At 29.2% G+C, this 13,830-nt stretch overlaps 1 protein-coding gene across 1 annotated transcript; it reads right to left on the reverse strand.

Annotated features, from left to right (window-relative positions):
* Positions 1 to 10,489: 10,489 nt before the first annotated feature.
* LOC102594571 (fasciclin-like arabinogalactan protein 4) lies at positions 10,490 to 12,133 on the reverse strand. Its single transcript, XM_006350705.2, has one exon. It carries the CDS (start codon positions 11,980 to 11,982, stop codon positions 10,708 to 10,710), a length of 1,275 nt encoding a protein of 424 aa, XP_006350767.1. The 5' UTR covers positions 11,983 to 12,133; the 3' UTR covers positions 10,490 to 10,707.
* Positions 12,134 to 13,830: the final 1,697 nt, after the last annotated feature.

Here is a 13,830-nt window from a genome sequence, read left to right on the forward strand (position 1 = left end):
TGAAACAATTACTTAAGTGGAGAAACAAATTAACTTTGTAATAATTTATTTTGCGATTTTATAATTTTTTGTTTATTTGATAAGATTGAATAAACAATTGGGGGCTATTTTTAATAGTTTTTACAACTTATGTGATTTTTATGTTTATGAGAAAATATACAACACAAAAATTACCATATCGCATGTCCAAACAAACCTTCAATTTCATCTCATGATTCCATATCATAATACCATATCATGATTCCATATCATGATACCATATCGCATGACCAAACGGGCCCTAAATATACTACTCCATCTATTTTAAAATATTTATCGTAATTTTCTTTTATAAATAATAGTGAACGAAAGAATATTATCTCCATTAATTTTATTTATTCATATATCAAAAACACATTTTAATCTTAATTTGTCATTTTTAATATATCAAAAAAATTAAAAAATTCTTCATATTTTCTCCTTATTAGCAATTATTTGTACCCTAAATTATTTTCTAAGACCTAAAAGTAATAGGAAACATCAATTAAAATAGATATTATTATAAAATCTTCATTTAAATTATTATTTCTTAAAGGATGTGCAAAATTCAAAGTAGACGAATAAAATATTAATTAGAAGAGATTTTTAATCAATTTATTCTCTATTGATATTTGAAACAATCATATCACTCATAATTAAGGTTTTTATAATTTTCAAAAATACTCATTACTACTAAGTGAGTGATATGGAAAAAATAATTAATCATCTTAAAATATCAAAACGATAAATAATGTAAAATAACAACATATAATTGGAAAGAGAGTATACTCTTTTTTCTTTATTTTTTACTGATATATATATACACATTAAATGGGATTTTCAGGATTATTCTGAGTGGGTCCTAAATCTAATTTTAGCCATTCAAAAGTCAGCTGTATTTAATGCAAGTTAATTAAATCTTCTTTTTCTTTCATTAATTACCTATCCATCGATTAGTACTCAGCAAATGGTCACACTTTGACTTTGTGATAAGACTTCAACAAAATGATGTTTGCACCTACTAAATGCTCTTAATCATCAATTAATGCTATTTGCTTTTTGTTGTGTTTATATTCCTTTTTTTTCCTTATCTTTATCAACTTTTTCATTAAAAGAAAAAGGTTGAATAGTATTTTTAGTCACTCTGTTTAGTGTTAAAGTCTAATTTTAGTTATTGTGATATTTAATTGAAAATTTTAATAATTTATTACTTAAAATGTGTATTCTTTTATATTTCGATTGTAAATACTTAAAGACTTCCAGAATTATTAGAAGTATCATCACTTAATGTCTATGTGTTATATTAATAAATTTGTATTATTACTTTACATTTGAGGATAATGTATTCATAAAAAGTAATCTAAATAAAACAAATTTCCTATTTAAACTGGTCAAAATGCACACATTTAAATTATTAAAAAATAAATATCCTAATTTATATATCATAAAAACTAAAATCATAATTTAACAAATTATTGAAGGACCAAAGTGCTATTATTCCTTAAAAATAAATATTCAAATTCATATGCCTCGATATGATATTTTATAAAAATTCATATTTTTCATTTGATGTTCAATATTGCATAAGTGTCCAATTAAATTTAATTTTTTTTAAAATAAAATATTCTCGGATGTATGAATCTAATATCTCTGACTTAAGGTAGAAAAATCTCAAACATCTTCTCATAATCCACGTTGATTCTGATAATTTGTTTGATATTATTATTATCTGAGATAAAAAAAAATTAAGATATTCTGATTGGAAAAAATTAGCGCGAGCTAGAAAATTACGAAGTTAAAGTAAAAGCACTACATATTGCCATTGATTGTTCTTGATATTTGATTTCTCTAATGTTATTAGTTTAGTAATAATTTAAAATAAAGGCTTACACATTTCAAGTCAACTAGTGCTAGATAAAATAGTTTTTTAACAGCAAAGAGACATTTAATTTTAACCTAAAACACTTCACATAGTTAAAAGGATGGATGTTGATGACAAGGTACAATATTATTATAAGGTTAGTTGATGAGATAATTAATTAAAAAGATGATATAATGAAGAAGAACCTAGGTTTATTAACGAATTAAAGAATAACAAAACTTAATTAAGTTTCCACTTGCATTATAATACTGTAAATTAAATAAGTGTTCAAAGATATAATGATTTAACATTGCAAGTGGAGAACCCCCTCCTAACGCACCTTCTCCACAATCTCTTTGATGATGACCCACTTTTGTTTCCCTTTTCCCTTTCATTAATTAATGGATGTTCCTTCTAATTGTCTCAAATTTCATATTTAGTATTATGCCAAGTGTTTTAGAAACAATCGTTCTACCTCCACGAAATAAGGATAAGGTCTACATACATCTTAGGGATAAGGGTTTGAAAAATACCCCAACTTTGGTCAGATTTGTTGTTGCGATACTAAGCTTTCATGAGGATCTATTACCTCTCTAGATTAATTAATACCGTATTTTAAACATATATATTTGCCCACGTGGACATTAAAAATAATGCAAAATTATAAATAGTAATGTGTCCACGTGGGCACATATATACCTTTAAAATACACTATTAAATAGTTCAGGGGGTAAAAAATACGGTATTAAATAGTCTAGGGAGGTAATAGATCCTTATGAAAGTTTAGTATCGCAACAACAAATCCGACCAAAGTTGAAGTATTTTTCAGACCCTTATCCCTACATTTTACTCAACTTAAACTCCACTTATACGGCTTCAATGAATATGTTTATCCCATCGTTTCACCTAAAGTCTTATTTTTGCACTTGACTCCTTAGTGGAGCTCTAATATGAAAGTAATTCTAAACCTTAGCTAAAAATTGAGGGATAAATCTAGACATGTTTTTCGAAGAATTATTTGAACACGTAGAGTTCATTCATTTCAAACTTAAGTTTTGTTTACATTAATAAAATATAAGGCAGATTCTTAAAAGATAAGTGAATAAGTAAATAAAAAATATAGTAAGTATAAGAATTTGATAATTTCGTATAGTACAATCATACATGAATAAATTTTGTTTTTTTTTTCTACAAGAAAATAGAAGCATATTCCAAATCTCATTCTTGTATAGAATTTTTTTTTAATTTGAATTATTAGAACAAATAGAGATGAAGAACACCGTTGTCGAAGATCTTTCAATTTTTCTAGAAGAAAGATAATAATATATACTTAGTTTCATAGCCTTGACGCTTATAAACAAATTTGTGTACTTAAATAATTAATGTTTGGTATCATTAACCTTGACTTAATCTAATTAACTGATTAATTAGTGTTAATTATAAAAATAATATAATGAAGCTCCACTTGATTGATCATGCCCTCAATTTCCTCCACTTATTTTTTGAGTCTTCATCACAATACATACACACGCAAAACACACGTACAAATATCAATATAGTCAAACAAATATATATTCTATTGAATTATTCTCTTCTGACAAAAAATAAATAAATATATATATACTCTTAAACATTGCCTAAATTATGTTTTAAAATATCATTAAGAGTCGAACAATGAATAATAGTTTGGCCAATGTTTTCTTACATTAATTTATCATAGTTTAGTAAATTTAATATTTTTATTACAAAATAGTACTACTTTTATTATACTTTATTTTATTTTGAAAAGTAAGTGAATTATTGGTCATTCCAAATAAAATAATTGGTTGAATCTGACCCTTTGCTAAAAAAAACATAAAGATTTGTCAAATCCTCTATTTCACGTTTTGTCCCAGACCAATTTCTTTTCTTACACGAACTGAATGAACCCCCTCCCTCAAAATAAACTAGCAATAAATGAAAGTTCAACAATATAATAATTAAGACCAAGACTATAGTCTATATATTTGTTAGACTTTACATTTGTGCTGATATTGAAGGCTACTCAACCCATCTATCTATACCTTTCTGAAGTTGAACTACTATTATAGAGTCAACCAAAACTTGTTTAACAACTCGAAGAATTTCACTAAACAAGATTTACCATCGAGATCGTGGCGGTGGAATAGAAAGAATTCCTCTATTTTTAATTAATGATCTCAAATTCAAATTTTGAGCATAAATATTATGGTAGACAGATAGAGATCGTTTTTCCTTTGATGAATTCAGAACCCTATGCTATACAAATTTAAATCTATCAGGACTCGGATATAAATATCAAACGTTGAATAGAAATAAAAAAGACCACCTATTTTCTAAAAAGTTATAATAGCAAATTATTTGACCGATAAATTTGTTATTGCGAAATTAGGTTATTATCTTTGTATATATAATTTTTTACGAAAAAATCTTCATTTTTAAATCTAAAATTTTAAAGACTATTTCTTTTATTCATTTAACAAATGACCAAGATATCTTCATTCCTCGATTATTATTTTTAGAAGAGGCATAATATATGAGACGAAGTGAGCAAACAAAAAATGTTAAGTATTAATTTGAGTGATGAGAAAATGGGAATAATAGTCAAAAAAAAGTCGGTGTATTGATAGCCGTCAGCAACACCAAATCCACCTCAACCACTACTACTTGCCTGCCTTTCTCTTCAATCTCCATTTTGCCAACTACACTCATTTTGTTTTTATCTCTCTCACATTGTTTTTTTATTTGATGTTCGATATTTATTTTTAAATGTATATGTAAAATTATAATAATTAATTTTTATTTTTTTTAAATTTAAAATTTATATTTTTATTAAAAGGCAAATGGGTACTTGCCATTCAAGCAACATTTATGAACTCTAATTAAATTAAATATTGCGGAAACTTATATAGATATGGTATGTTAAGAAAATATATAACATATATAAGAATTTGTTTTTCACTCGACATTTATAATTCAATTTTAATATATATTATAGAGAACAATTTATAAAAGACATAATATAAATTTTTATTCATCAATAATATATTTGTCACACACATTAATACTCTTATAATACAATATTTGGAATGCATTTATATTACCTGCATAATTTACTTTTAATACATAACAAATTTATCATAGTATTTTTGTGTATTGCTATAAATAATAACAAATAATAAATATTATTAAAATCAATAATTATTTTTTTTAAAGTACTCACTCAAGTAATTTTTCGTAATTTTATTTGTCAAACTCTATTCTTATCTCAAATCAAATTTTCATTTTGTCAAATATTATATTCACTTTTAACCTTCACTAAAAACAATGCATTAGTTGATCTACTTCTCCTTCTTTATGTTCTTGGATTCACTATGCACATGGTGAATAAGTTGAAAAAGACTGCATGTTCTACTAATTTCCCTTTAAATAAACTAGAAATAAGATGTAACATCTCATTGTACTTTATTAATTTTCGAAAGGAAGAAGGAGTTGGACTTTTGTTTTTCTTCTTATAGTCAAATTAAGTTAAAATATTTGAAGATGAGAAGTTGCAGACGTACATTAGAAAGTTACCTACTCTGACATTTTTAAAATAAAAAATCTGCCTTTGCATTATCAGATTTTAGCTAAAGTGTTGGAATATTTTATGTTAAATAGATATAAAAAAAATTAGAAAAATAAAATTAGGACGATTAGATCAAGTGAGAAGATAGCAATAAACTAATTGGTGAATAATTGACATTCGTGTACCAACCACGTGATATGGCATGTATAGTTACCTTACATCGAACAATTACACTAAAAAGATATTAATTTTATATGTATATAACCTATTGAATCTCCTTTAAATATGTCTAATTGAGAAGGACAAGTAAATGATTAATCATAAATGGTGAGATTAGCACATCAGTAACAGTGAATTTTGATTAATTAAATATAAAAGATTCGATGTTAGGTAGATTGAAGAACTTATGAAACCTTTATTATAAAAATAATATATTGTTGAAGTTTAGAACTTAAATAATATATATTCTGATAGGAACCAAAATTTATTTAAAAACTGCACGTCTTCGACGGAAGTCTTTTTGTACTTAGATAACAAAACAATAATCTACGTTTCTCCCTTGACTATTAAGTATCTCTTTCTGAAGGTTTATTTGTAAATATATTACTAATATAGTGTACAATTCAAAGTTCAATAAATTGACAATTAACATTGAATTCTTTACTTTTTATGCACCCAAAACACAGTTGTTTGATTGAATATAAATAAATAAAAGAGGAGAAACTATAGTCAAAAAGAATTTTAAAACGCTGGTCAACATATGTTCTAGATGAGAATGTGACAAACACTTAATTTTTTTCTTTCCTTCTTTGAAATAATAATTATTATATTGTTGATAAATAAGAAGTTAATATGCGTTGAACTTTTCTTTTGGTAACAAGCAACGCGCTCGCTATTCTTCAGATGCATTCTGAGTAATTTTTTTTTACTATGATAGCATGTAAAAATGTAATTCACAGTAGACTCACACTACATCAAAAATGATCTTTAGCGGCAATAGCTCAATTGCCGTTAAATATGTATTTTTAGCGGCAATTAGCATTCTTTGTATATGTCCCTAAAACCTTTAGCGATATTGGATCTAATGACACTTAACTAATATTGGTAAAGACTTTAGCACTTTTTATTAATGTGTACATTTATTGCCGCTAAAAGTTGTTTTTGTTGTAGTGTCAATTGAGAAACACATTGAACTTGTTACCAAGAATATTACTCCACTTTAATAATAATACGACAACAGCTAGGATGAATTATCAATTAGACGCTAGATGTAGTATGAATTAATTAGTATCTATACCACCAACATGCTTAAACTAGAAAACTCAAATCGAACATTGTATTCTTAATAGGTGAGGTTGTTTCTGTTATACAATTGATATACAAGAAATATTTTTTTTATAATAGAAATCAAGATCTTGCAAATTTTGTAGTCTCAATTAATTTTCTTTTTCTTTATGTGTTTGGAACGTAAATATATATGATTTCCGTAAAATTATATCTTCTTAATTTTGCATTTTCACACATCTTTTTTGTTTGGGAAGGGGGGAGGCCGGGAGGGTGATAGGATATATAGGCACATCACAGTATTTTGTTGTTCTTGATTCTTTCTTGTAAGATTTGCATTTCCCCTTGTTAGTTGCTGTGTTTTTTCCACTGATTTCTTCTTCCTTATATTGGATTTGCTGCACTTGAGTCGATGGTATTTTGCCAACAACTTATTTATTTCCACGAGATATAGTGATAAGGTCTGAATGTATACTCTATCCTCCTCAAATTCCACATGTGAAATTTCACAGGTACGTTATGGTGTTGTAATTTGGTGCAATAAACTAAAAGACAAAAGTGAGATAGAGTGTTGAAGAGACATGCATGTCAAACTTCAAATAATAGAGAATCAAAAGATGTTGCATTTGCCAATTTAAGTGTAATGGAGGAAGGTGTAGGACTAGGAATATTACAACCTATTTGGGCCAAACAGAAAGGTAGTACATAAAGGACCTGTTCCCTTGTTACAACATATTACTCCTAGGTTAAATCAGAACTACCCAGTAGATTGGACATGAAAGCTACAGCCTAACGTTGTAGTCGAAGATTTGTGGATGCTTATGGCCAGAAGACTAACAAATAGTCCCTAAAGTATTCACTCAACAGTTTTAGTCATGAAAATATATGTACTCTACTAGATAGTTTAAGGAAATTCTTCCTTACTCGATATTTGTGTTGGTAAGAAATAGTAGGTATCCGATGAAATAGTCAAAAGTGCACACAAATTGATCTACACACTACGTCATAAACAAAAAAAGAACAATTATCAGCTTGAAATCAGCAACTTTTCAACCCGTGCAATTAAAAAATAGTCATTGTCATGAAGTTCTAAGTCCCGCAGTTTCACCTAATTTGAAATTCATGGAAGTGACTATTTTTCAAATATATGAGCAAAAAGCGGCTCTCATCTAAATTTTCTCTCCTCATATTTAAGAAGGGAAAATTGTAAGAAATAACAAACTATTAATTCAAATTAAATGTTGTAGCCATAGTTTTTTTATTTGTAATTCGCAGCAAACATTCCATGTTTTTTTGCCATCCCATTTGTATACCAAAATATACAAATAGACCCATTCAGTATACATGTGTGTTATATATATGTAGTAATTTTGTTTATATACAATTACCGTGTTTTAGTTTGTATACCGAAATATACAAATACAGATTTTTATGTATATGTAGAACGAAATATACAGATTAATAGTCAGTAATGAAGCACAATTATACAAACTGTAGCTATAGCATACAAATATGATTTTTATGTTTGCTAAACCTAAAATTTACTCTTTAAAGAACCTGACAATGATGAGCCCAAGAATGAAATTAACAGAAGCCCAAATTGGACTTAGTAGAACATGGCCCAGACGTGAATTCAAGAGTTCAATAATAGCTTCTTTTCTCATTTTAAACTCTATTCATTATAAAAGAAGTTTGGGTATACTATTAATTACTCAAGCTTCCTTCTTACGTTTATTGTCTAAGAGTAAATTATCTATTCTAAGGTGGACGTGGAAGTGAGGATCAATATCATTTTCAAGAGAAGGAGTTTCAAGTATCTTAGGTTTGATAATTCAAGAAAATCTAATTCGACGATGATATTACACATCATATTAGATTATGGATAGGCGTGAATAAAATGAAAGCTCGTATTGGTGTCCCATGAGATAAGAATGTGCTACCTTATTTCGTATAGAGTGATTGTTAGATCTATTATAATGGTATAGGGAAAATTGCCGTTGACTAATCAAAAACTCATATGCCTAGAAAATGAAAGCAGTAAATGAAGACACTTGGATAGTATATTGAACATAATAGAGGAAACATGTTTTGAATTATTATTATTATTAATTCTGAACTAAGATTTAATAAAAATAGCCTTTCTATCCCTATAAAAATAAAAATAAGTTTTTTATACACCAACCCTCCCTAGACCACTAGTGGGATCACACTTAAAAAACTTTTAATTCCTGCAAATTCTTAGTTTTTTGTATACTTGTTAATGGAGGGGTCTGTCCCTCCCTCACTTAAAATAGTAAGGTAAAATTTGGCCCTTTTATTTTGTCATTTTCAAAAAATATTATTAATAAAATCCACAGGGTGATTTATATTTTTTTAAAATTCCATGCCATATAAAAAAGATTGTCCAATGGTCCATAAACATATCCAGCTCCCGGGAAAAGATGAAAGAGCCAACACAAAAGGACGCTAATGTCCAGATCAAATCTAACAATGACCCTTTAAAATATGTAAGGACGGGGGATCTACAAGGACATATATAACCTTTTTTTTTTTTTTGGTTACGATTAAATCTAAATTTACGTCTAAATCTCATATTGAACAAAAAACAATCCCTAACAAAAATGATATTGAACAAAAAATAGACCCTAAGAAAAATGACTATGTACTCAAAGCTCACACCAAAGAACTTTTTAGTTCAACTTTCACCTCTAAGAACCTACAACTATGCCATTATTGTTCAAAGTCTTACTAATGGGAATCAAAGAATTAGTAGATTTGTTCCACCCAAAATAAGAATAGATTAGGGTTATGAATTTATAATCTGATGATCAAGTCGATTTCATAATTATAAGTTCTTTTTGTAGACCATACCGGTCCAGGCTGAAATAGGGCTATATACATTCTCATAATTAATGAGAAGGGGTAATTCAAAACTATTCAAAATATTCCTACATTGTTATATTACATTTAGAACTAGAAATACACTTAATCGAGGCTGTTTTTTTTTTTTTACATATCTCTATTAGAACTCTATTCACCTCTTTCAGTGAACCGAAAGATATATATTAGGCATAAATTCTGTAGATAATTTAAATCGAAGTAATTGGATGTCCAACTCGGGCCTATTGATTATATATCTTTCTGTTGCACCTTTTTTATTGGTTTATATGTTTGACATGAACATAATCAACAAACAATGACACATGTTGGGTAATTATTGGCTGCTTTTAGTACCGTAACAACACCTCTTTTGGGTACTACATTGCTGAGATCAAGTGAAATACATCCAAGTACATTTCTACAAAGAGCTCCTCCCACAATCTAACTATATTCCAACACTTGCAAATAGATTTTCTTTTTCACTTTCTAGATTTTCTGATTTACTATAGTATATAACCAAAAATCTGTTAAAAATCCAATATGTGACATTCAGCTTTTTGTATAAATCAATAAGAAAGTGGAATAATATATTTATCTCTAGCCCAATAAAAAATACTAGGTCATTCTTCTAATTTGTCCGGTGTTTAATGTACAAAATTATGTGATATATAATCATATGCATGAAAGTTAGATCCGAACTCTACGTTCATAACAGAAAATATATATATTCACCTCTGGTGCTTGATGACACATCTACACATATCTGCAAAGTGCAAAGATGTCCACTTTTTTTCTGCAATCAGTGGCACTATAAATAAAATTTAATGAAAAATAAATCGATAAAACCCATCTTTACATAAATTATAGTAAATAAACTCATCGATTCAATGTAGTGAAAAAATTTAAAATTGGAGCTTTACAAATTACAATAGCAGAATTGGATAATCTAGAAAAATAAAATAAAAATAAAAATTGGTACTGCCTAACCAATTCCACAGATACAGAAATTAAATTTGCCGTGTAAAAAAGGGTGAAATAATAGCAGCAGAAAAAATTTAAATAAATTATAATTTCAGAACTAATTAATGGCTAGTAGGTAGAAGAACCCTATGCACCATAAAAAGATTCCTTTTTTTCTGTTCGCCGCCGATGATACTTCTTTCCCTAAAATCGGCGGCGATGATAAGTGGCTTGGTGGGCTGAATATTTCCGGCGAATTTACCGGCGATAGAGATATCTCCGGCGGTGAAGCTACCACAGATTCTCCACCACCACTACCACTACCAATTGGGTTCTTCCCAAAGAACTCTTGAGGCAACAATACTTTCGATACCCCAAATATCGCTACCGGATTCTGATCAAACACCGTTTGAGTTACCGACGCTTGAACAATTCCGGTGTTAATTCCGACAGACCCATTAACTCTAGAAATGTTCAGTGTAAAACTCCCTGCACCATTTTGCTCTGTAGCTAATGTTGGTTGAACTGGATTAACAATAGATTCTAATGAACCTAAAGGGTAATACGAATGCAAAACATGGAACCTTAATACAACAGCTTTCTTCTCCGCCGGCAACGATTGAAATTTCATCGACGATGACATATCGGAAAATGCTTCATCTGTTGGCACAAAAAGCGTTAATCCAGCACCCCCTTCATCTCTCTCGAATTCCTCTTCTACCCCAGAAGCAGTAAGCATTGAAGCTGCAACATTGAAATTGTGAGCATCAATAAGCGTCTTCGTAATATTGAGACCCAAAGGGGGTCGAGTTTCAGAAGCCATAAGATCAAACCCATTTGGAACCAAAAGAGAATCGACCTTAAAAACAGAGATATTATAAGGAAGGGTTTTCAAAAGCCCCAAAATTGTAGCGTTCGTTGTAGGTGAATGAATTGTGACGGAATTCGAATTAACATTACGGGTAATGTTAACAGACCCAAAATTATTAGGGGCACGGCCGGTAGTTTGAAACAGAGTGGTAACGAGTTTTCCGGTGGGTGGTATAAGTCGAAGGTCCGACCACGAAAAGTACTCAAGAAGAACATGGTAACGGAGGACATCACCGAGATTAGAGGAGGAGGAGGAGGAGGAGGGCGGAGAGCGGTTATTCAAGAGATCGGATGACCGGAGGAAGGTGTTGGGGACGACAAGGAGAGTAAGATAAGAGCGTTGGGTTAGATCGGCGGCGACAGAAGTAGTGGCGAGAAGATTAGCGAAGTCGGAGATTTCAGGATAAGAAGATAATAGATTGGTGATGTTAATGGCGAAAATGGGTAAGTGGGAAGTGGATAAAAGAAGAAAATAGAGGAATGTAGGAAGGGTAAAATGGGATAATGAAATTGTGACAGCCATTTTTGTGAAGTTTGAAGCAGAGAGAGGTGTTTCTATGTCTCTCTCTCAAAGTGGTAACAGAGAGAGTGATGCTCCTTTGGTGGCTTCCACACACATTTTCCTCTTGCCCACTGTGGCCCCATCTTGGGTTTGATGTGATGATTATGGTCCATCATAAGTGATATAAATAATAATTACATTCATATTCTTTCATACTATATACTACACTATCAATTGATGTGAGGAATAAAAATATATAGTTCTAAAATAAAAAAATAGTTCTAGGATAAAAGTTTGGTGTCTTGATTGATTGACATATTTAGGATAACTTATCCCATCATTTATATCATAGTGATGGAATAAATTATTTCATATACAGGGTGAGATAAGTTATTCCACGATAACTAATCCCGAGATAATTAATCTTGGATAACTAGTTTCCAACCAAACGACTTAATAATTCTATAAACAGACTATGGGCCTGTTTGGATTGACTTTTGGCTTATTTTTGTTATTTTGACTTTAAAATAAGTGTTTATAAGCACTTCTTAACTTTACTCAAATACTTCAAAACTGCTTAAAAACTATTTTAGCTTAAAAACACCTAAAATAAGTCAATCCAAACGGGCACGTTGATAGGTGTCAATTCTTGTCAAAAAGAAATTCTTTAGCTAGTTCTTGTTGATTAGTGCCATTAGTCAAGGTGATTATATGAGATAATGAGATATTCGGTGATTAGATAAGATAATGAGATATTTTGTTTATTAGAGATATGTAGTTTCCTTCTTATTTTTTTATTTAGTTTTGCTGGTATTTGTTGTTTTTATGTGTTAGTTATCACATTACTTTTATGTTATTATTATGTCTTTTTCTAATGTTGTGTAATAATTTTATTATTATATGTTGGGTCTGCTTTGTGTCGATGTGTTTGTTTTTTAATTAAGTTACTTAAGCTGATGATATATCAGAACATTAGAACCAATTTATCTATTTTTACAAAATAAAAGTAAAAAATATGTATATCTTATCATTTCTAAATTCCATTTTATGAAATTAAACAATATATATTATTATATAATAATTAATATATAGGTTATGAAATGAAAGCAACAAATTCATCAAAGGTCCATTGAAAAGTTCTAATTTTATCACTATCTAATATTTCGAGTTTGAATCACGAAAACTTAAAACTTGAATTATCCCAACTCAAAAGTGTATTTATTACCTGCGTTTCGAGAAGGTTGAAGAAATAATAGGACTCCTCCGAAATATGAGTATGTAACAACAAATGTAAGACAAATTCAATCCCTTTTTTCCTAAATTTTATCTTCATTACTGAATTCTTATATTTTAGGACTTTATGTCCCATTAATGAACCATCCAACGAGAACCAAATTAGTTCAGCGGCCAACTGAAGTTTTAAATAAATTGAGTATTGCAAGAGCACGTAACTATTTGTCCACTAGTTTCCTGTTAACAGAATGTTGTCAAATATAATAACCTTTTGAAACAATCTTTTAAATTTGATTTTTTACTGTAATCCTGTCTTTTCAACAGTAATTTTCCTGGTTAAACTACATAATTTGACGTTAACGTTACACATTAGTTTTTATATTTTTGTTCTATAGATTTTGCAAGAATATAAAAAGCTGCTAATCTCATTAAATAATCTTTAGCCCTCAGTTTGTGATAAGATGAGTGGCACATGACTCATCCATGGGTTAGCTAAGTTGACCGAGGTTTTTTTATCCTTGCGTTTCTATAATCTGCGTTGAAGTTCCGATTAAATCCAGATCACACACTAAAGGGCTTATTCAAGGGTGGTACTTCCAACAATTTCTTCATACGCAAGACTCAAATTTAAGATCT

Source organism: Solanum tuberosum, unplaced genomic scaffold, assembly GCF_000226075.1.
Source record: "Solanum tuberosum cultivar DM 1-3 516 R44 unplaced genomic scaffold, SolTub_3.0 scf00128, whole genome shotgun sequence".
Taxonomy (NCBI): Eukaryota; Viridiplantae; Streptophyta; class Magnoliopsida; order Solanales; family Solanaceae; genus Solanum; species Solanum tuberosum.